Below are 23,976 nucleotides of genomic sequence, written 5' to 3' on the forward strand. Positions count from 1 at the left end.
TAAAGTTATTCCTTAAGAATCCATGGTGGGGTGGTGTCTGTTTTTTTTCTATCCTCCTCCCCCGACTTTTTCTTTATGGATTTAGGAGTGAGACTCTGAATTGGATATTTTTTTTCTCTCTCTTTAGAAGAATTCATTGTTTGTATAGATGGAGTGATTAAAATATAAAGCATTGTAGTGAGCAAAATGATGAGCATGTAGACAGAGACTTATAAAATCTTGTTAATTGTTCACTGAGGCATGCAGTAGAAGGAATGTTACGCATTTGTATGCACTAAAATGAAATTACTTTCTCTTTCATAACACAAATGTGTTGACTGAAGGAAAATCAAAATGGACTATCTTTAGAATCAGTGAATGAGAAAACATTTAGAAAATGTGAAGAATACACATTGAATATGGATATCCTTTTTTCTTTTTTTTTTTGAGGAGTCTCACTCTGTCACCCAGGCTGGAAGCAGTGGCACCATTTCTGCTCACTGCATCCTCTGCCTCCCAAGTTCAAGTAATTCTCCTGTCTCAGCCTCCCGAGCAGCTGGGACTACAGGCATGTGCCACCATGCCCGGCTAATTTTTGTATCTTTACAAAGAGGTGGAGTTTCACCATGTTGGCCAGTCTGGTCTCAAATTCCTGACCTCCAGTGATCTGCCTGCCTTGGCCTCCCAAAGTGCTGAGATTACCAGTGCAAGCCACCTTGCGTGGCCGAATATGGATATTCTTTTTTTTTTTTTTTTTTTTTTTTTTTTTTTTTTTTTTTTTTTTGAGGCGGAGTCTTGCTCTGCCACCCAGGCTGGAGTGCAGTGGCCGGCTCTCAGCTCACTGCAAGCTCCGCCTCCCGGGTTCACGCCATTCTCCTGTCTCAGCCTCCCGAGTAGCTGGGACTACAGGCGCCCGCCTCGTCGCCCGGCTAGTTTTTTGTATTTTTTAGTAGAGACGGGGTTTCATCGTATTAGCCAGGATGGTCTCGATCTCCTGACCTCATGATCCGCCCGTCTCGGCCTCCCAAAGTGCTGGGATTACAGGCTTGAGCCACCGCGCCCGGCCCGAATATGGATATTCTTAATGAAGGTGGTCAAAGGATACATGGCAGAAATGGAGAGACACATGTTGCTGCATTCAAAACTAGTGAAAATCCCAAAGGTTTCACTTTGCCCCATTATTTTCTTTTCTATATTGGTCAGTAGATATATAGCCCACTGTATAAATCTCCAGAGGTTATCTATCTAGTTCCTAATCTTTCAGTAGTTCTAGAGAAGAAATATTTATAATCTTGTTTAATGATGACAAGCCTCACTTTAATGCAGTTTTAGGGTCTGTAATATGAAATTTAATTCTTCATTTACAGCCATTTGGCATTTCCCTTGAAAAGCCACGTTTAATTTGGTGCTGCTATTCTGTGAACAGTACTTCAGCACCCTTCCCTCCTCTTTTTTGATTAGTGTCAAAAATAAGGAAAATTCAAGGTGAGAGAAGCCTTTGGAACATACTGATGAAACTTTGATTTTTAAAATGAGATTAGGAGAGAACACACAATAGGGTAGAAAGAGAGTTGCTTTTATCACTGTAGAGGGTTTAGGGTGAAATTGTATGATAGTAAATTGGTCCCAAATTTCTTTTTATCTCTCTGAGATGATTCTCTGTGTTCTGTTCTCTATTACTCTTCTCTCAAGGGGGTAAAGTTAGAAGCTAATTAACTTTACTGGGATAGAAAGTACTTGTAGGAATATGTGAGCACCATATATAAAACTCGTCTACTTTATTCCCTCTGTCCTTGCTCTACCCTTTACCTTACCACAATAGTGTAGGCTTCTCATTGATCCTGTAGCCAATTCTATCATTTGGTTTTGCTTAGATTTGTAAAGGTATTTGAGCTTGTTTTACTGTTGTATAATGCAGTGTATTAAAATGAAGTTTTTGGGCTATGTAAGGCCATGTAACATGGTCATGTATGCAGGCTATAGAGTCTGGCTGCCTGAGTTCAGATCCTAGGTGTCCCTTCTGACATCTCTGTGATACTAAGCAAATTACTTAAACTTTTCTGGGCCTCAGTTGTATAATCTGTAAAATAGATACAGTAATAATTTGCTACCTGGTGGGATATTGTGAGGTTGATTGAATCATCAATGCTTGCAAATTATTATTATTATTAAACCTGTTTGTTCTTTGAGAGGAGGAATATTAGGTAGCATATTATAAATGCTCAAAGTAATAGATTTTAAGGCTTTAGGATTAAGAATTTGAACATCACAAAGTAGGGTATTTTCTATTAAGGTATCATGAGAAACATCTACAGAAGAGTAGAATAGAAATCTTTACTCCTGGCCTGGCATGGTGGCTCACCCTGTAATCACAGCACTTTGAGAGGCTGAGGCGGGTGGATCATGGGGTCAGGAGTTCAAGACCAGCCTGGCCAACATGATGAAACCTCCATCTCTACTAAAGATACAAAAAATTAGCCGGCCTTGGTGGCGGGCGCCTGCCATCAAAGCTACTCGGGAGGCTTGAGGCAGGAGAATCGCTTGAACCCGGGAGGCAGAGGTTGCACTGAGCTGAGATTGCACCATTGCACTCCAGCCTGGGCGACAGGGAAAGACTCCGTCTCAAAAAAAAGAAAAAAGAAAAATAATCTTTACTCCCTGCCTTCCTGTCTCAGTCTGCTGTATGCATTAGCCCCATTTCACATTCTTAGTAGCCACATGTGGCTGATGGCTGCTGTATTGGACAACACTGTTCTAGATAGTTGGTTTTACTAGGTAATGTATTTGCATTAAACATGACATTTATTGATGACACAATTCTCTTTGTCTGGAACATGAAAGATTGGCTCTTGCATCAGATAGAACTCCACCAAGAGGAGAAGAGGAAGCAAAAAATATTTCTTTAAGAATCTTGTTGAAGGTTAGGTGTATTTTCTCTGGGTTTTATATAACGTGATTTTTTTTTTTTTTTTTTTTTTTTGAAATGGAGTCTCGCTCTGTGGCCCAGGTTGGAGTGTAGTGGCGCAATCTTGGCTCACTGCAAGCTCTGCCTCCTGGGTTCAAGCCATTCTCCTGCCTCAGCCTCCTGAGTAGCTGGGACTACAGGCGCCCGCCACCACACCAAACTAATTTTTTGTATTTTTTAGTAGAGATAGGGTTTTACCGTGTTAGCCAGGATGGTCTCGATCTCCTGACCTCATGATCTGCCCGTCTCGGCCTCCCAAAGTGATGGGATTACAAGCATGAGCCACTGCACCTGGCCATAAAGTCATTTTTAAACAATTTATAAAATGTAGTTATTTTTATTTTTCATTTTTATTTTTGAGATGGAGTTTCACTCTTGTTGCCGAGGCTGGAGTGCAGTAGCACGATTCTCGTGCCTCACACTCCCAAGTAGCTGGGATTACAGGCATGCACCACCATGCCCAACTAATTTTGCACTTTTAGTAGAGACAGGGTTTTACCATGTTGGTCAGTCTGGTTTCGAACTGACAGGTGATCCACCTGCCTTGGCCTCCCAAGTGCTGGGATTACAGGTGTGAGCCCCCGCGCCCAGCCTTGCAGTTATTTTTGAATAAAGATATTGACAGGTGAGTCAAGCAGTGTTGTAAGTATTGAAGTCTGTCAGTGACTGCTTCTCAGATTAAAGTGAGCCATCTGTTTATATGCGATATGGAAATGAAAACTAATTTTTACATTTAAATGCTAGTAGATTTCTTATCTAGACGCACCTTTGAAGACAAGCAATGTGATGGGTGGTACATTAATTTAGAGTCAGGAAGGACTAGGTTTCAGTTAGTAGTTTTATTGTGAGATAAATTTATCTGTTTGAGATGATTCCACTAAAGGTTAAAAGTAGTTTAGATTTCAGCACTGATAATCACTTTTACTTTGTGCTTAGAAATAGTGTAGGTGTTAGGGGAGATACCAAAGGATAGGAACAAGGTATTAATGTTATGTTCTAAAATAAATCACTGTTTACTGGATTCTAATCAGGGACCAGAACACATGGAAATAGAAATCAATTCTAACTAAGGAAAGAAAAAAGGATTATTTTGAAAATCTTTGGAAAATCGTATGTAATTGAATTGCAAGTATGTAGCCTTGGTACTTTTTATGTGTGTGCTATTCTGTCTCCTCCCCACCTCCACTCATGACTTTAGATAGGTTCATTGGGTTGGTGTTGTTCATCCAGGTCTAATTAGCTTGTCTGGAGGGTTTATTATCCCATGGTACTAAAAGGGCAGCAAGAGCTGATTTATAGGTATACAGATTGTCTTAGAAGGGAATTTTAGCAGGGAGGCAGTGAATGACATGTGTAACTTCAGTTTCTTTAACTGATTACAAAGGAACATGTGTGAGAATGTCACCTCCCTTATACAGATTTGCTGAGGCCTAAGTCAGATAATCTATATAAAGTGCTTAGCCCAGGGCCTAGTACATAATAATGAGTAGACGTTTTCAGTGAGCACTTACTATAATATATACCTAATTATATAGTTTTTCTGACCTGATTTTTTTAATTTAGGGAAAAAATTTGGAGAATTTAGTAGAGTTAATTGGTGACTTACGGATATTCACTCAAAACATTTCAATTCAAAGTGGGGTGGCTGCCTAACTGAAATTTAACTCTTACAACTAGTGGCCTAGATATGCTCTAAAGTGTTCATGGTATAGTATATCAACCCTACCTCAGATTGGCTTACTGTTGACCATTGTTGAATTTGCTCTTAATCAAGAACTTAAGAGTGTCCAAATTTTTTAGCCGTTTGAACCCCTTTATTTAATTGAAATCTTTTACAGAAACCAGGTATGTGAAGAGACCAAAAATGAACTATTCTGTTTGAAGCAGAAATTTGTAACCCATTCTGCCTTCTCAGTGTGCTTTCTCTCTACCCTTTTCCTCTGCCTCAGCAATCTTTAATAGAACAAAAGCACACACTTAGAAATAAACTTTATGAAGGATTGCCTAAATGATAAGCCTGGATGATAAGTTCATTATTATTATTGTTTTTTTAAGAGACGAGTCTTGCTGTGTCGCCCATGCAGGGATGCAGTTGTATGATCTCAGCTCACTGCAGCCTCAATTTCCTAGGCTCAAGTGGTACTCCCACCATACATAGCCTCCTGAGTAGCTGGGACCACAGGTGTGCACTGCCACATCCAGATAATTTTTTTAGTTTTTGTAGAGACGGGGATCTCACTTTGTTGCCCAGGCTGGTCTTGAACTCCTGGCCTCAAGCAATCCTCTTGCTTTGGCCTCCCAGAATGTTGGGATTACACACGTGAGCCACCACCCCTGGCCGGATTTTATTTTTAACTCTGGCTCCATGAAGACTGGCTGTTAACTGAAGGTGGCCATGAGACTATTGATTTATATTAGAACTAAAAACCCAGAGGCTGGATGGGTGGCTCACACCTTATAATCCCAGCACTTTGGGAGGCCGAGGCGAGTGGATCATTTGAGATCAGGAGTTCAAGACCAGCCTGGCCAACATGGTGAAACCCCATCTCTTGTAAAAATACAAAAATCAGCTGGGTATGGTGGTGCGCAACTGTAATCCCAGCTACTTGGGAGGCTGAGGCAGGAGAATTGCTTGATCCTGGGAGGTAGAGCTGGCAGTGAGCTGAGATTGCGCCACTGCACTCCAGCCTGGGTGACAGAGTGAGACCCTGTCTCAAATCAGTCCATCCATCTATCTATCCATCCATCCATCCCAGAAACTTACATTTTACTTTACAGATATTATTGACCTTATCACGCTGTGTTTTACTTGTAAATTATAAGTGAAATCCTCTTACGTTATTGGGGGTAAGATTTCATTGTACTTCTTTGCATTAGCTACTTGAAAGAATAGAGTCAAATGAATGGCTTCTAATTAGCAAATAGGCCTTTATGGGCATACATTTTATTTATTGACAGTATTTCTAACTTTTTTTTTAACCATTTTTCCTTGGATTGACTATTTTTGCTTACTTTTGATACCATACAGCATGCATTTTTAAAGTTACCTTGAATTATTTTCAGAGCAATTTAAAGTATATAAAAACAGTAGTATTTAGTGAATAGCACTTGTTCTAAAAAGATCCCCTTTTCATTCTAAGGTGGTGGGATTCCCTGTTGCCTGTGGGTTTAAGTTCCGACTCCTTAGCATGGAAACACAAAGATTTTGTGATGTGGCCTTATTCTAAGATCATTTCCCACTATCCTATATGCTAGGCACACAGAAGTCTCCCCTGGTAGAACACATACTTGCTTTTATCCCTCCTTTACAGTTATAAATACGGAGCATAAGCACGTAGTAAATTTTTGTTGCCAGTTATCCAGAATAATTGATACATCATTTTATAAACTTTTGAGAGGAGGATATTAGAAACTGTTCCATCACGCTTTTAATAAAAAACGGTATCATCTCAGGTGGAAGTGAGGCCTACTCACAGATCTCCTAACAGGTGATTAGTGTCTCTGTGGCAAGGAGAACTTTTATGAACCTGTCCTTTGTGAGCTATGGGTAAATAAAGAGTCTTGGATTTATGACTGCAGCTATTATTAAATACCTGACAGTTTGCAACTCTCCCTCTCATGATGAACTGCAGATATGTGACTTAAATAAGCCACCCAATTCTGAACTGAGCTTTATGTTGCAACTTAGGGGTTAAAGTATTTTCACAATCACCTCCCAGTTGACCCCCTCAAAGTCCTATGAGTTAGAAAGGACAGGCATCATACCTATCTTAAATGAAGTACTTTAGGCTAGCCATTTATCTAAGTAGGAAGTTTATATTCACAACCAATTTGAAGATGAGTCAGTTCTTTTTTCTTTCTACTATACATCAAGTTGTCCCTGTATATATAGCAGTTGTTTTGCAGTGATTTATAGTTATACTTCCTTTCATGATGCATTTGTTAGTCATCCCCACAAGGTGTGTTACATTTTAACTGAAGGAAAATCAGTTTCTGAAATACCTTGCAATCATTTCTGGCATCCGTTTTTGTATACCTCTATGAAGTGAGAGTGGTATATTCTAAAACTTTGTGGTTTTGGTACTTCTTAGCATTTGGTGGTTTTGTGGCTAATGAAGTTGTAAGTTTGGAGTTAGATGTGATATTTGTGCAGAAAATCAGACATTAATATTTCTGTTCTTGTACCTACATTGATGAGAGCAGAACTGTGTGTCCTAAATGTCTTTTATAGTGTTTAATAGCTAGCAAAGTGATAGGTATCAAGATATCCTTGAACAAAGAGCTATGACAAAAGAAAGTAATACTTGCTTATAGTCATGGAATTTTGCTATGTCTTTCCTGATAATATTTCTAACCAAAATAGTTGTGAAATCATTTATTCATCCAGCATGTATTTGAGTACCTCCTATGTGCCTGGCATTAATCTAGAGCAGGAATTGGCCAACTGTGGCGCACTCACCAACTCCGTTCCAGTCACCCCTTATTGTAAATAAAAGTTTTATTGAAACACAGCCATTCCTATTCATTTACTTGTTGTCTATGGCTTCTTTTTTGCTATAAAGGCAGAATTGAGCAGTTGTGACAGACTGTATGGCCCACAAAGCCTAGAATATTTGCTATGTGGTGCTTTAGAGAAAAAATTTGCCAGCCCTAATCTAGAGTGCTGGGAATATAACTCTGGAAAAAACAAATAATTGTTCTGTGTGTTAAATTTGTTTTTTTGCTTTCATGTGCTCTTTGTGCTTAGAAACTTATTATTTGTTCATTATTCATATTTTAATTCATGTTGAAGGACAGTGTTGATTATTACAAGTAAGTTTTTTCCTCTGAATTTATGTAGGTATCTTTTTCCTCAGTAACACTTTTTCCTGAAAAGGGAGATTGATCAGGAACTATGTGCCCCAAACCTCTCTGAGGATAGAGACTTTAGTTTCCAGTATGTGGATGAGAAACTAGAATGAGGAAGGCTTTACTCTGGGGTGACGTATCTCAAAATAGTTGAAAGAGGAAAAATACAATGAAGTGTAATCAGAATCAAGATTTAATAAAAGGTCCGGGCACAGTGGCTCACACCTGTAATCCCAGCATTTTGGGAGGCCAAGGCAGGTGGATCACCTGAGGTCTGGAGTTTGAGACCAGCCTGACCAACATGGTGAAACCCCATCTCTACTAAAAATACAAAAAAAATCAGCCAGGCATGGTGGCGGATACCAGTAATCTCAGCTACTCAGGAGGCTGAGGTAGGAGAATCACTTGAACCCAGGAGGCAAAGGTTGCAGTGAGCCAAGATCACGCCACCGCACTCCAGCCTGTGCAACAAGCGCAGAATTCCATCTCAAAAAAAAAAAAAAATAGATTTAATAAAAATAATTTGTTTCATCATGAATACTCACAAGTAAAACTGGTTTTTTTGTTTTTTAACTGTGAGAGTATGGTGATGAATATAATGACTACTATTAGGTAGTCATTACCTAATGACATCACCATATTATATGACATCCTCTTGTCATATAATGACAACTATACTATTATAGTATGGTTTGGTGCCACTGCCTTGATGGCATGTTAAAGCTCTAGCTGTTTTACCCTTCATTGCTTTTACACTGCCAGTACAAATGTCAACACAGTGAATAAGACGAATAACAAGTTATTGTTATTATGAAAATAGGGACTGGGCGCAGTGGTTCATGCCTGTAATCCCAGCACTTTGGGAGACCGAGGTGGGTGGGTCACCTAGGTCAGGAGTTCAAGACCAGTCTGGCCAACATGGCGAAACCCTGTCTCTACTAAAAACACAAAAAATAGTGGTGGTAGGCACCCGTAAATCCCAGCTACTCAGGAGGCTGAGTCAGGGAAATCACTTGAACCTGGGAGGCGGAGGTTGCAGTGAGCCGAGATCCTGCCACTGCACTCCAGCCTGGGCAATAAGAGCAAAACTCTATCGAAGAGAAGAGAGGAGAGAGTGGAAACGGGGGGGAGAAGAGGGAGTTGGGAGGGCAGGGAGGAGGGGGAGGGACCTCTGAAAGGCTCTCAGGAATCCCCAGGAGTCCACAGATATGCTTTGGGAACTACTGATTTAGAGTGTGGACTCCAGCCAACTGCTTGGATTGAATCCCAGCTCCTCACTTACTAGCTGTGTGTCCTTGAACAGTTTACTTGTCTGTAAAATGAGAGTGGTAATAGTACCTACTTCATAGGACTATTATGAGGATTAAAGTGGTTGGTATTTATAAGTGCTTGGCACATAAAGCACTCAATAAATAGTAAAGCAAGTTTTCTTCTGTAAAAAATGTGCAGAGTTTCATGAGCAGAAAAGATACAAATTTAGAGAATGACCATATATTAAACTTTAGAATTAGGGAAGGACATTCATTTACAATTGAAGATTTGCCTTAGGGGGAGAAGAGATTTTTTTAAAAGGTTTTGGGCACGGGTGTGAAGCACAAAGTCTACATGGTTGAATTAAAAGCTTTAAGGGCAAACACGAATAAAAAGGCATAGATAGATTGATCTGTGGTAATCTTGAGAAGAAAAGAGAATGAGTGTCCATGAATGTGGAAGCCAGTGGGAAAATTTGAACGGTTTTCCTCTTTTTGCAAATAGGAATATTAGGTGGCCTTGTGCTGGTAAAAACTATGCCTTGCTCTTTAAGGTATGCGATATGGAACCTAGGTCAGTTTGAGAACATGAAATTCACTGCAACTTAATTTTACTAATAAAATTATCATTGGGTATGCTAAATTAGTCACATTGCTAAATGAACCTCTTTCTGAGTAGGCTGAATGGAAAAGATGCCCAAAAGCTTGGAGCATGAGGCCAGGCATACTTGTTTTTTGTTTTTTTTCTTTTTTTTTTTGGAGTCTTGCTCTGTCGCCCAGGCTGGAATGCAGTGGTGCGATCGTGGCTCACTGCAACCTCTGCCTCCTGGGTTCAAGCACTTCTGCCTTAGCCTCCTGAGTAGCTGGGATTGCAGACGCCTGCCACCATGCCTGGCCAATTTTTGTATTTTTAGTAGAGACAGGATTTCACCATGTTGGCCAGGCTGATCTCGAACTCCTGACCTCAAGTCATCTGCCTGTCTCAGCTTCCTAAAGTGCTGGGATTACAGGCGTGAGCCGCTGCGCCTGCAGACATCTTTGTTCAGTGCACAAACTATATAGTCATATGTGGCGCACCTTGCTGACAGATCTAGCTCTCTTCTTAAACAGCAAATTCAATTTCTTTAAAAGGAGCCTTCTAGTTTTTTACCTTGGGATACATCCTTGGCTGCTAGTGGTGGTGTGCAGGTAAGGTGGCAGTGCAGTTTCATTCATACATTCAATCAATATTGAATGCCTACCATTTACCAAGCATTTTTCAAAGCATCAGGGAACAAAATGGACAAAATCCCTGCCCTTAAGGAGGTAACATTTTAGCACAGGGGAGACACAATACAACAGGAAATTAAGATTAGGATAAGGGCGTTGAAGAAAAATAAAACTGGAATTGATGCTGGGGACAATTTTAAATAGGTGGCAAGGGAAGTCCTCCTTGAAAAAGGTAACATTTGAGCAGAGACTGGAAGGAGGTGAAGAACCTAGTCATGAGGATTTCTGGAAAATGGAAGGAATAGCAAGTACAAAGGACTCAGGCAGGAAAATACCTGTCATACCCGCCAGTGTGTATGATAGGAAGAGGAGTAAAAGAGGAAGTCATGTAATGGGGGACCGGATCATGAAGGGCCTTTAAGTCATGGTAAAGAATATGGCTTTTAACGCTTTGTAAGTTGGGAAGCTACTGGAAAATTTTGAGTAAGCAAGCAGTGTGATTGGTTTAGATTTTAATAAGATCACTGGCTGCTGTGTTGAAAATAAACTATAGGGGGGCGAGAAGCAGGGAGACATATATACCAGAAACTGTGTCATCAATTGCTGTGTAAGAAACTAACCCAAAATTCACTGGCTTAAACAACAAATATTTATTATCTCACACAGTTTCTGTTGGGAATATGGAAGGGCCTCAGCTATAGTTTTGGCCCAGGGTGTTTCATGAGGTTGCAGTTCACATATCAGCCAAGGCTGCAGTCATTCAAAGATTTGATCAGGGCTAGAGAAAATCCGCTTCCTGGTTCACTCATATAGCTGTTGGCCAGAGACCTCAGCTACTCATCACATGAGCCTTTCTCTATGACATGGCTCTCAGCCTCGCCAGAGTGAGTTACCAAGGAGGAAGCAAAGCAGAAACCACAGACCTAGACTTGGAAGACATGCCATTACTTCCGTGGTATTCTGTTGATCTCCCAGACCAACGCTGATAAAATGTGGGAAGGAACTGCATGAGGCCTGACTACCAGGGGGCTCAGGGAATTGGTACAGGCCACCTTGGAGGCTGGCAACAGACAGACAGAAAATGAGATTTAAAAATATGATACACCCTTTATAGTAGACTTTAAACAAATACCTAGGAGTATCTAAAAGATATGCAAGACCTCGTCACAGAACACTATAAAACATTATTACGAACCTAAAGGAGAACTAAATAAACTGAGAGATATACAGTAGTAGTTGCACATCTGTAGACTCAACACAGTTCCAATAAAAATCCTATTGGTTTTTATTTTTTAAGTAGAAATTGACAAACTGAATCTAAAATTTGTGTGGAAATGCGAAGAGCCAAGAATAGCCAACACAATCACGAGGAAGGTTGAAACTGATGCTAGATACCGAAAAAAACTGTAGTTAATTTAGAACAGGATAGAGAAATAAACCAGTAGAATAGAATAGTGAGCCTAGGAAAAGACCCATACATGTATGAGGCCTAATGTGTGGGCAAAGATGAGACTGTAGGGAAAAGATGATCATTTTAATAAATGGTTTGGAGTTAATTAGATATCCATATGGAGAAAAGCATTAATCTTAACTCTTCATTCCATACCAAAAAAATCAACTCTAGATGGATTGCAGATATAAAAGTGAAAGGCTCAGCTTGTCACATGCCCAGACTTGGCTCAGGTATTCACCCCTGAGACAGGGCTGGCCCTGGGATGGGAGGGGTCAGGCCTACCCAAGCAAATGAAATGGTCTTCCTGCAAGAAATAGATGTTCTGTTACCTAAAAGAGCAAGGAAAGAAAACATAGTAGGCAGATTGAAGCTGTCAGCTTCAGTAATACAGATACCCTTCAGATTCAGTTGTTGAGTAATTTCATAATTAAGACACCACAGATATGTTTAGCTTGGTGTGCTAAGTGGAGATGGGATTGTACCAAAAGCGTTACTATCATTTATCACGTCATGGCTATAACTCCATATAAACCATGTCTGGGAATACATTTGGATGGGATGTACTACCTTTCTAATCCTTTCCCTTCACTGGGTGATGAACATACATCAGTCATCCCTCAGTATCTGCAGGTATTGGTTCCAGGATCCCCCTCCTCCCACTCCTGCAGACACCAGAATTTGTGGGTTCTTAAGTCTTGCAGTCAACCCTGCGATACATTTGGGTATGAAAAGTCAGTCTTCCTTATTGACAGGTTTCACATCCTGGGAATACTGTATTTTCAATCTGAGGTTGGTGGAGTTGCTGGTAGCCACCTAAGATAGGAATGCCCATCAGAAGTTTTCTGGAATATATCTTCAGATGCACACAATACAGTGGCCTCTTGGTGAGATTTATTTTACCAGTATAACTATATAGCAATATAGGATAAGTATATAGTGATATATTGCTATAAGGAAATTTTTCTCATAAGTTTTTTATAAAGTTTTCTTATAAGTGGGAGGGGCTCATCTTACCACTTTGTACTGCGGTACTAGTTCAAAGTTTAATGTGCATTCTTAATTAACTAGGTATGTGTATTTTTTTTCTTCTCTTGAAACTAATAGTGAAGATTCCCAAATTGAAAAGGCCAAAGATTGCTTATAAGATCAGTCAGGTAGCTAAAATTGAAGGTGGTCTTGAATTGGAGAGTACAGGCTCTGCCTAATAGGGCCTTAGCTGATGGGTTTTAATTTGGGGGACATGAGTCCAGTATTGTCAGATCTTCCTATTTTTCAACAGAAGAAATCTGGAAAAAACTGCTGTATAGGCCAGGCATGGTGACTTACACCTGTAATCCCAGCACTTTGGGAGGCCGAGGGAGGTGGATCACCTGAGATCAGGGGTTCGAGACCAGCCTGGCCAACATGGTGAAACCCTATCTTTACAAAAAATAAAAAATTAGCTGGGCATGGTGGTGCATGCCTGTATTCCCAACTACATGGGAGGCTGAGATAGGAGAATTGCTTGAACTTGGGAGGTAGAGGTTGCAGTGAGCCGAGATTGCACCACTGCAGTCTGGCCTGGGCAGCAAGAGCGAAACTCCGTCTCAAAAAAACCCAAAAAACTGCTATGCAGAGAAACTACAAAGCACAGTCAGTACAGTAGTCCAAAATCCCTATACTTTTATCAGAGTGAATAGCAATCATCCCAAGTGTTTTGTATCAAGTCATACTTTCTGATCTGTTGGCTTTATGAGCTTTGCTGGATTTTTTTGAGATGGAGTCTCGCTCTGTTGCCCAGGCTGGATTATAATGGCGTGATCTTGGCTCACTGCAACCTCCGCCTCCTGGGTTCAAGCGATTCTCCTGCCTCAGTCTCCTGAGTAGCTGGGATTACAGGCACTCGTCACCATGCCCGGCTGATTTTTATATTTTTAGTAGAGATGAGGTTTCACCGTGTTGGTCAGGCTGGTCTCGAACTCCTGACCTCGTGATCTGCCCACCTCGGCCACCCAAAGTGCTGGGATTACAGACGTGAGCCACTGCGACTGGCGGGATTTTTTTTTTTTTTAATCATCTCTGCAAAAAGGTTACTGCTGCCCCTTACCATCCCTCATATCTGTTTATTATCCATATGATAATTGGAGATCCAAAGGCTTAGAACTGGGAGTTACTGTATGCAGCCAGGAAACGCTAATCTCAAGCACCTATGCCAAGTTAGGTAATTCCTCTTTTGATCAGTTAATAAAAAAAAAATTAGAGTGTACCATAAATCCTATTTTGCTCTCTTCTGGGATCCATTTGATACAATTGCAAAGAGAATTCACCCATTCTGAGTGGTTAGTTTTCCAGTGATCTAAAAAAAGGCAGAATGTGGCAGGAGCTCGTCTTACTTTGTGTTGCGGTGTGGTACTAGTTCAAAGTTTAATGTGCATTTTTATTTAACTAGACATGTTATGTGTATTTTTTTTCTTTTCTTGAAATTATTAGTGAAGGTCCCAAATTGAAAAGGCCAGAGATTACTTACAGGATCAGTCAGATAACTAAAATTAAAAGTGGTCTTGAATTGGAGAGTACAGGCTCTGCCTAATAGGGCCCTAGCGGATGGGTTTTAATTTGAGGAACATGAGTCCAATATTGTCAGATCTTCCTATTTTTCAACAGAAGAAATCTGGAATTATGTGACATTCCCCAATTTTTGAATGCTAACAACTAATTTTTTAAAAAAGTAATAGATAGGCCGGGCGCGGTGGCTCAAGCCTGTAATTCCAGCACTTTGGGAGGCCGAGACGGGTGGATCACGAGGTCAGGAGATCGAGACCATCCTGGCTAACACAGTGAAACCCCGTCTCTACTAAAAATATAAAAAACTAGCCGGGCGAGGTGGCGGGCGCCTGTAGTCCCAGCTACTCGGGAGGCTGAGGCAGGAGAATGGCGGGAACCTGGGAGGCGGAGCTTGCAGTGAGCTGAGATCCGGCCACTGCACTCCAGCCCGGACGACAGAGCAAGACTCTGTCTCCAAAAAAAAAAAAAAAAGTAATAGATACTGGCCAATCAAATATGGCTATGGGTCAGACTTAACTCAGGTTTGCTAGTTCATAACTTCTTTGGACTAATTCATCATTATAAATTATATTTTCTCCCTATTTTTTTCAGGAGGAGGGAGAAAAAGAATGAAGTGAAAAAAAGTATGCGTTTTATAACTGCCTTGGGCTGTTGGTCATTGTTGCTGAATTAACTGTTTCATTATATGAATTATGAATATTGCACTGTGAAACGTTCTTCATCAGTTTTCTCCCCTTTTCAACAGAATAACGGTTTTTTTTGCCTGACATGAATACTTGTGACAATGATGGAGTGTGTTTACTCAACAAAATATTTTGTGGGATTCATGTTAGCCATAAAGAGGGTTTGAAGAAGAAACTTAAGAGTTTAGCTGGTAACAGAGTTGTATACCAGTGAAGTATTTGAGTAATGGTACAATTAAATGCCCCAAAAGAGTGGTACAAGAAGCTTCCTTAGGAATAGAGTAGAAGAGGCTTGAGGTGGTCATGGTCAGAAATGGGCCCAGAAGAAATAGAATTTAAGTTGATTTCCTGAGGATTATTACAAGCAGAGTACAAAGGTAGGCGGGATATACTCAAAAAGGAGCAATACGAGCTAGAAGCTCGTTTCCAGGAGTGAACATGATTTGTTTCAAACAGAGGGAAGCAAAAGACCCTCTGCTTTTACGAAGAGTAGAGTAAGAACAGTTACTGAGACTTTGCTGTGTGCCACATGCTATTTAGATGCTTTTCATATGCATTATTTAATCTGGTTAGGTAGATGATGTAAGTGCCTCTTAGGGAGTTGAAACCAGGGAAATTTAGCAACAAGTCCAAGCTTTTACAGGTAATAAAATGACAAAGCTGGGATTCCAGCTGCGGGCAACCTGACTCCAAGCCCATTCTGTTTACAAACAGCATATTTTCTAGGGAAATTAGGCTGCTCGGGTTAAATTATGTGAAGCACGAATGCTAGGTTGAGTACTCCTCTCTGGGACAGTTACACAAACTAAAACAGAAGTAATATGATGAGAACTGGATGTTTTAGGAGAATTTCAATAAATGTATTAGGAGGAGGGGTAGTAAACTGTTAAAAATAACCCAGGTATGACAAGCAATGAGAACCACAGTTGGGATGGAAAATAAGAGGATGAAACATTTCAAAATAAAAATTATTGGAACATGATGACTTACCTTTAGGGAAGGAAGCACAGGAAAGTAGTTTTAATTGACATGTATATGCTGTTATACTTGAGTTTATGTTGCCATCGTTACTATTCTTTTTGTCAGAATTTTAATAATTGGTAATGAATTTTCTTTACAGTCTTAAAGCATTTAATTTTGAATTTTTAATCCTGCTAAGAACTTCCTAGGTAAAAAGACACAAAGGAAAAGCAAATTTTTTCAAGAGCATGATTTTAGCTAATTAAAGCTGCATAATATGTTAAGATTGAATAAATGGAATTTAAAATGTATACTTAAATGAAAGTAATAAGAATTAATGAATGCTCAGAAAATGATAGGTTTTCAGGGATATGGTGGACTTTGACAGTTCTCTTTGTTTTTTGTTGTTGTTGTTTTTGTTTTTGTTTTTTAGATCAAAAGACACCGACTTAGCTGCTTACCAGATAGGGGAACTTGGGCAAGTAACTAAGTCTTTTTGAGTATCATTTTTTTTGTTGTTTTTTAAATAGGGATTTCAACAGCACCAACATCATAGGGTTCTTGAGAGGATTAAACGAGATATAAATAAAACAATAAAAACAGTTCCTAGCACATAGTAAACTCCAAATAACTGTTAAGTATTGTCTGGAATGTTAGAGGGAGTAATAAGTTGGAGGTTTGACTGTGAATGTTATGAACAGTCAAAAGTCACATTTTATGAATTCTATTCAATTCATAGGCTTTTGTTTATTTATACCATGCTAATCATTTTTAAAATATCTGGTAGAGTGATCTTACTCCCTGTCTCTGGATTTGTGGTTTTATAATTCCACAATGCAGCAGTTAAGGAATTGTTCTGCCTTTTCTCCCCTTATCCCTTTTCCTCCCTGACCATTTGAATGCCAGACTGATTGCCCCAAAAAGGTATAGTAGCAGAGGGAGGGAGGCAGGACTTCCAGTTTCTTCATAGCTACCCCATCTGTGCCGTTACACATTCAGATAAAGTAAATTACCCTTTTATGGTTTTTCATCTTTTTCAGTCTTTCTTACTCTTCATGTAAAGGTACATTTTACGGCCTAACCGATTAATGAATAAGGTTGATTCTTTTTTTTTTTTTTAAGAATTCTAAGAAAAAAACAAACAACCCCATCAAAAAGTGGGCAAAGGATATGAACAGACATTTCTCAAAAGAAGACATTCATACAGCCAACAGACACATGAAAAAATGCTCATCATCACTGGCCATCAGAGAAATGCAAATCAAAACCACAATGAGATACCATCTCACACCAGTTAGAATGGCAATCATTAAAAAGTCAGGCAACAACGGGTGCTGGAGAGGATGTGGAGAAATAGGAACACTTTTACACTGTTGGTGGGATTGTAAACTAGTTCAACCATTATGGAAAACAGTATGGCGATTCCTCAAGGATCTAGAACTAGATGTACCATATGACCCAGCCATCCCACTACTGGGTATATACCCAAAGGATTATAAATCATGCTGCTATAAAGACACATGCACACGTATGTTTATTGCGGCACTATTCACAATAGCAAAGACTGGGAATCAACCCAGATGTCCATCAGTGACAGACTGGATTAAGAAAATGTGGCACATATACACCATGGAATATTATGCAGCCATAAAAAAGGATGAGTTTGCGTCCTTTGTAGGGACATGGATGCAGCTGGAAACCATCATTCTTAGCAAACTATCACAAGAACAGAAAACCAAACACCGTATGTTCTCACTCATAGGTGGGAACTGAACAATGAGATCAGGGAGGGGGGAGGGGGGAAGGATTGCATTGGGAGTTATACCTGATATAAATGATGAATTGAGGGGTGCTGACGAGTTGATGGGTACAGCACACTAACATGGCACAAGTATACATATGTAACAAACCTGCACGTTATGCACATGTACCCTAGAACTTAAAGTATAATTAAAAAAAAAAAAATACTGTGAGAATCCCTTTGTGCCTCTTGAGTTATAAGTATCATTGTTAATTTGATGCCGTGCAGGCAGTTTGACTTGGGAAAATTGGTAGTGTTACATGTTTTCAAACTTTAATCTTAATGTTTTGAAGTAATTGTAATGGAAAGCTTAGTGGTCATATTGTACTTTCATCTATGACTTTTTACTTGAGTTTTTATGGAAATATGGTATTTATCTCTTCTACAGTTTTGTTGCTAGCCATGTATTTATCATTATCATTGGGAAAGTTCCTTTATTTCCTCTCTTGTACTTTAATATTGTTAATAGGCGGTGTAGCATAGTTGGTGGTTTAAACCTGAGTTCCTCAGTCTTTTTTCTCTCTTTTTTCCCTAAGGAACCTTTTTAGGTTTTTTTTTTTTTTTTTTCCTAAGTGGCCCCTACCTCCAGAGATGTTAACTCCAGAGAGATATTGCACATCTGTTATGTATTTTATGTATATCTGTGTTTTATACAAGAGTAAGGGTTTTTGTGACCCTTTTCTCCAAAAATCAGTGTTTTCTCCCTTGAGGGGCAAACTGTCTATACTGAGAGTACACGTTTTATAAGCAGTGAATTCTCAAAATTTTGGTGTCAATATCCTGAAGGGATTTGTGTATAAGAGTTATATCTAGTTAAATAAATCATATTAAAAATTAAAGCTGAGAAAATATTTTAAGTACTAGTTTATTTTAAAATATTTTATGAAAAATAACCACTTTCCTCTCCCCCACACTTGTTAATGAGAAGAGTGGCGTTATTAACACATTTTTGCAGATTTTTTAAAAAAGTCTGCCTTAGTAGCAAGATTCTAGTAATTGCTTTGGCATTCAATCTGTTAACAGTGTTACAAAGAAAATCTGGGCTCATGTATTTGGAAAGAATATTTTAATAACATTTTCAGATAATAGAGGTTCTTTAATATTACACCAAAACTTGACGATTGATAGTTTCTTAAAGGATAGCTGCAGTGTGAAATTGAAACCATTCAAAACAAGCTTGTTGAATTTGTGGCCCCAACACAAACTCATAAACTTTCTTAAAACATTATTTATTTATTTATTTAATTTATTTATTTATCTATTTTAGTATTTCATTAGTATTAGTGTATTTTATGTGTGGCCTAAGACAATACTTCCACTGTGGCCCAGGGAAGCCAAACGATTGGACACCCCGATATAAAACTTTTTGTCCTGTTACATTAAAATTCATGGCCTTTCACTTTGAATGGATCTTCTGTTGATGAGTAATTTCTTACTATTTCTTGCTAAGCAACCAACATTGGTTGCTGAGAAAATACTTGATTCACTGTCTTATGATGATATTTCAAATATTGATACCATATCAACTAATCACATTTCATTAATATCACCGGGAATCTTATCAGAACTCTCAGAATATTGGAGATACTTGTCAAGGATTTTTTCACTTGACTGTTGTCTTTAATGACAAATACTATTAGATGTTTGAAGTGATGAGTGCACTTTGTTCATTTTCAAAAATGTCTGCTGAATACTCAAGTCTTAACCAGTTTATTAGTCATTCTTTCAAATAAAAAACATATTCCATGAAAAAGGCAATTCAGTCAGCTCACAACTCAAACAATTGCACAGTGCTTTTACTTCAGTCTTTATACTGTTTTACACAACAGGAGTGCTTCATGCATGCTTCCCAGTTTGTCACATAAAATATTAATAAGATGTGTATTCGGGGTCAAGATTTAGTAAAATTAATAATTTTTACTGTGAGAGCATGGTGATGAAGAATTGACTGCTAGTACAGTTGGGTGCCACTGCTTTGATTTGGCTCCTTGATAAGGCTTCAGGTGTTGTTTTTTTTTTTTTCCCACAATTGCTATAGCAAAATTTGTGCTCATGTCCATATGGTGAAAAAGGCAAATAACTCACTAGTATTATGAAAACAATTTTGACCTCTGTAGGGGTATGTGAACCATACTTTGAGAATCATTGATGACTTAATAAGTGATGGAGCTGGGATTCATTCCAGGTGTGTGTGTGTGTGTGTGTGTGTGTGTGTGTGTGTGTGTATGTATGTGATGTATAATCCCAGCTCCATCACTTATTTATTTATTTATTTAGGGACGGAGTCTTGCTCTGTTGCCCAGGCTGGGTTGCAGTGGTGTGACCCCTGCTCACTGCAACCTCTGCCTCCCTGCTTCAAGTGATTCTCCTGCCTCAGCCTCCCGAGTAGCTGGGACTACAGGCACACGCCACCACACCTGGCTAATTTTTTTGTAATTTTAGCAGAGACGGAGTTTCACCGTGTTAGCCAGGATAGTCTCAATCTCCTGACCTCGTGATCCGCCTGCCTCGGCCTCCCAAAGTGCTGGGCTTACAAGTGTGAGCCACCGCGCCTGGCCTCCATCACTTATTAACTACATGACCTTGAGCAATTACTCTGATACCAAAATCAGATAAACATAAAAGAGAAAGCTGCAGACCAGTATTCTTCACAAAACAGGCAAAAAAGGGAAAAAACCCAAAGATGTTTGACATTAGCATTTCTATACTGTCATTGTTATTTTTTAATTTGATGCGTGTGTGTGTGTGTATATATGTGTATATATATATTTTACAGGGCTGTAGAAGAAAGAGGGTTCTAAAGTAGCATTTATAAAAAAGAAAGGTGGCAAAGATGGGATTCTGAAATGACTCGTCATCACGGAATAAGAAAGATGCTTGCCAGAATCCCAAATTGTATTCATAGGCTAAAGGTTTAACTATCCGCAACAGTTTTAGGACTTTTTTTTTTTTTAAGGCAAATGCTAAGCCTGCTGTCTTGTTTTGTAGTTCAGTCAAGTGCATTATTGCTATTGATTCTGAAATATGTATAAATCCTCACTACCCATCAGCGGTCTTCAGATAATGTAGGGGAAGAAAAATCTAGTTGGTAACAATAAACCATGAATGCTTTCCTTGGGTATTTACCAGTTCAAGGAAATTTCAGTGGCAAAACATTTTCCTTCTTTGGTTAGTCTCATTCTTCATGATCTTTGAAAATAAACTCATCTGTAATACATATACACCCATTTCAGAGTAACCTTCACTTAGGAGATTGCTGTTTTTTAATAAGAAAGAGAGCCTGTTAGTACCGTCTGTCATGTTATTCATGCCAAAGAACCAATTGCTTTATGGGAGAAATGGCACATGGGGTTCTTCCATCTGCTGTAATTGATTATTGCTTTCATGTGGTTCCCAAACAATTCCCTCAGTCCCAGCCTCACTTGCCTGTCTGACTAATGCCTCTGTCCTGTTAGTTTTTAATATTTTTTAGTTTTAAATATTAAAAAAAATAAAAATTTCCACCAATTAGGCAAGAATATCTTCATTTTAGAGAATTTTATAAGTAAAGGTACAAATCAGGGAAAACACTAGCTTCACCATCCTGGGATATGTTCATTACTGTCCTTTTTGATGATTAATGGATGCTGCTTTTTTCCTAATTGGCAAAATATTGTATACACATTTCATATTGTGCCTTTTCATTTATTACCAGTATATTTCCCTCCATCAAAAAGTATTCTAAAATATTTTTAATGACAGCATAACTTTTGTCATTAATATATATCATGCTTTAAAAAAAAAAACTGCATATATTCTAATGTTATTATCAGTTTATAAAATTTATAAATACGCTGTGAAGCACATCCCTTATATTTTATTATTATTTTTCTGATTATACTCTAGTCATTTTGTTGAAGACCTTTAAAGGGGAATGACTGGTTCAGATAGCAATATTTGTCTTTTATAGGGTTCTTGAAGTGAATTGCTAACTTGCTTTCCAAAAAGATTGAACCAATTTATTATCATTTTTTACAAGCATTCAGCCCAGTTGTTCATATCTTCACCAGACATGATACTATGTGAAATGCTTTTAAAACAGAATAAATAACACACATTAGCACATGAACTTCCAGCAAAAGTTTAAATGCTTAGAAATTAAATAGTATAACATACATCACAACTTACCATGTATATCTCTTATTACTAGGAGGGTCCAAACTGAGCTAGACTTAATGAGTTATCCTTAACCTTCTGGGGGTAGAGTCTTCAAAACAAATTTCTTTCTCTAGGAGTTCTTTGTACTTTCTGAGCCTGTACAGACTTGCTTATGTAGAGTGGGTTGGAGATAAAAAGTTCAGTATGTGTCCTTTTGGTTTTTATATTTTCCTCTCCTTTAGCCCTATGTCTTGGTTCAGTTATATAGAGTAGTTTGGTATATGTGGGTTTTTTTTCTTTATCTTATAAAGCAGATTTGGATAATATGTGACTGGAAGTTTTGTGTCTGTGTTCCTTGCTAATTTTATGTAAATTTCAGGTGTGCAACGGAGGAACATGGCTCAAGAAACTAATCACAGCCAAGTGCCTATGCTTTGTTCCACTGGCTGCGGATTTTATGGAAACCCTCGTACAAATGGCATGTGTTCAGTATGCTATAAAGAACATCTTCAAAGACAGAATAGTAGTAATGGTAGAATAAGCCCACCTGGTAAGTAATTCTAGTAAAACCCATCTGTATTCGTAAATGAAATACAAGTGGATAGTTCAGTATACCCAATACCTTTTTCTGCTCTCACATTGTATTTATATTACCATATTCATATCAGTAAAATTTCTCATTACACATTCTGATTATAATCAGTAGTGAGGAGTTAGGAATGAGTATCATCACTCATTGAAAATACTGTAAATTCATACCATAATCTTACTTGCTGTGGCTGCGGAATTCTATTACATTATGAAAATAGAGGGGACACCTCAAGTGTCTTGGAAAGTAAGGTAAGAGAGTGATAAAAGAACCTGGGTTCTTTTATCTGGTGTGACTTTTACAGCTCAAGTAGTTGTTGAAAGAGTGGATTATTGATAACCACAGCTCAGTGGACTTTAGAGGAAGCTTTACTCCATTAGGAAGGTGTAGTATTGTGGATTAACTCATAGTAAGGGATATTCAACCCCAGTTCATTAGGGTTTTTTATGCGTTTTTGTGTCAAAGGATATTCTTGGTCTTTTGTTTCAGTAGTTGTGTAAGAAGGATCATGAGAATTCTGAGTGTAAGCTTTGCAAAATAGGAAGTGTTTATTCATTTAGGATAGTTTTCATGTAGGTTAATGCCTGCATATATAGATTTTTGTGGTTAATGAAAGTGTAGGCTATTAGTTCATTTAATATTGTATATGAGATCTTGTCTGTTTCTGTTCAAGCCAAAACCTACAACCGTTTAACTAAAACTCCAAATTTTCTTAAGGCTAAGATCAAATGAGTATAAACTGTTTCAAAATTAAATCATCTACATGTGTAACCTAATGTACTGAGCATAGATTTTAATTCTGAACCTATATTCTTCACTGCTGTGTCATCTTATTTAAATATCTCATTTGTACTGTAGTACTTGGAAGATGTTTTTGAGTTAAAGAATTTGGGCTTGGATGCTATTCAGTACTAAGAAATAGGAGTTTATTAATGTATACAACTTGTATATGGTTTCCTTCTTGGTTTAAAATTAACATATTTTTCACTGGCAAACCATTGAAAAAATTTTAAGTAAAAATAATGAACCAACATACTACATATTAAAAATCTCTATACTGTGTTCTGTGGAAAATGGATTTTGATTTTTTTAGATAAGGTCTTAGACTACTTAGCATATAGAATCACTAATAGGAAATGTGGTACTGTTACAGCAACCTCTGTCAGTAGTCTGTCTGAATCTTTACCAGTTCAATGCACAGATGGCAGTGTCCCAGAAGCCCAGTCAACGTTAGACTCTACATCTTCATCTATGCAGCCAAGGTAGGATGTAGTGTCTGAATTATAGTGGGAATGCCAATAAAAACTAAAGAGTATATTCTGTGTTTGATGAATTCTAATGAGGAAAACTGCATAAAGCTACTTGTAGATTAACTGGCCTAAAATTTTATCTGTCTGATTATAACTAGTTAGAAAAAGCGATTTCTTGCTTTTACCTTGGGGGAATCGTGGGTTATCGTTTAAGTCTTAGATTTCTTTTTCAGGCATCTTTTTGTGTCTTCTTTCTCATAATATATCCTGACCTACTCCTGAAGTCCTTTGGAAGCATGTTAAGTGAA

The 23,976-nt window shown here is 38.4% G+C and overlaps 1 protein-coding gene across 4 annotated transcripts in view; it reads left to right on the forward strand.

The window, feature by feature from the left end:
- ZFAND6 (zinc finger AN1-type containing 6) overlaps positions 1-23,976 on the forward strand; it is an 82,430-nt gene that overhangs the window by 42,448 nt on the left and 16,006 nt on the right. For all 4 annotated transcript variants that reach the window (XM_030930034.1, XM_030930033.1, XM_010383300.2 and 1 more), the window contains 2 exons: positions 22,209-22,379; positions 23,572-23,680. In XM_030930034.1, the coding sequence (XP_030785894.1) occupies positions 22,226-22,379; positions 23,572-23,680 (263 nt within the window). In that variant the 5' untranslated portion in view covers positions 22,209-22,225. The remainder of the gene's footprint in view (positions 1-22,208; positions 22,380-23,571; positions 23,681-23,976) is intronic.

Source organism: Rhinopithecus roxellana, chromosome 5 (genome assembly GCF_007565055.1).
Source record: "Rhinopithecus roxellana isolate Shanxi Qingling chromosome 5, ASM756505v1, whole genome shotgun sequence".
NCBI classification, from domain to species: Eukaryota; Metazoa; Chordata; class Mammalia; order Primates; family Cercopithecidae; genus Rhinopithecus; species Rhinopithecus roxellana.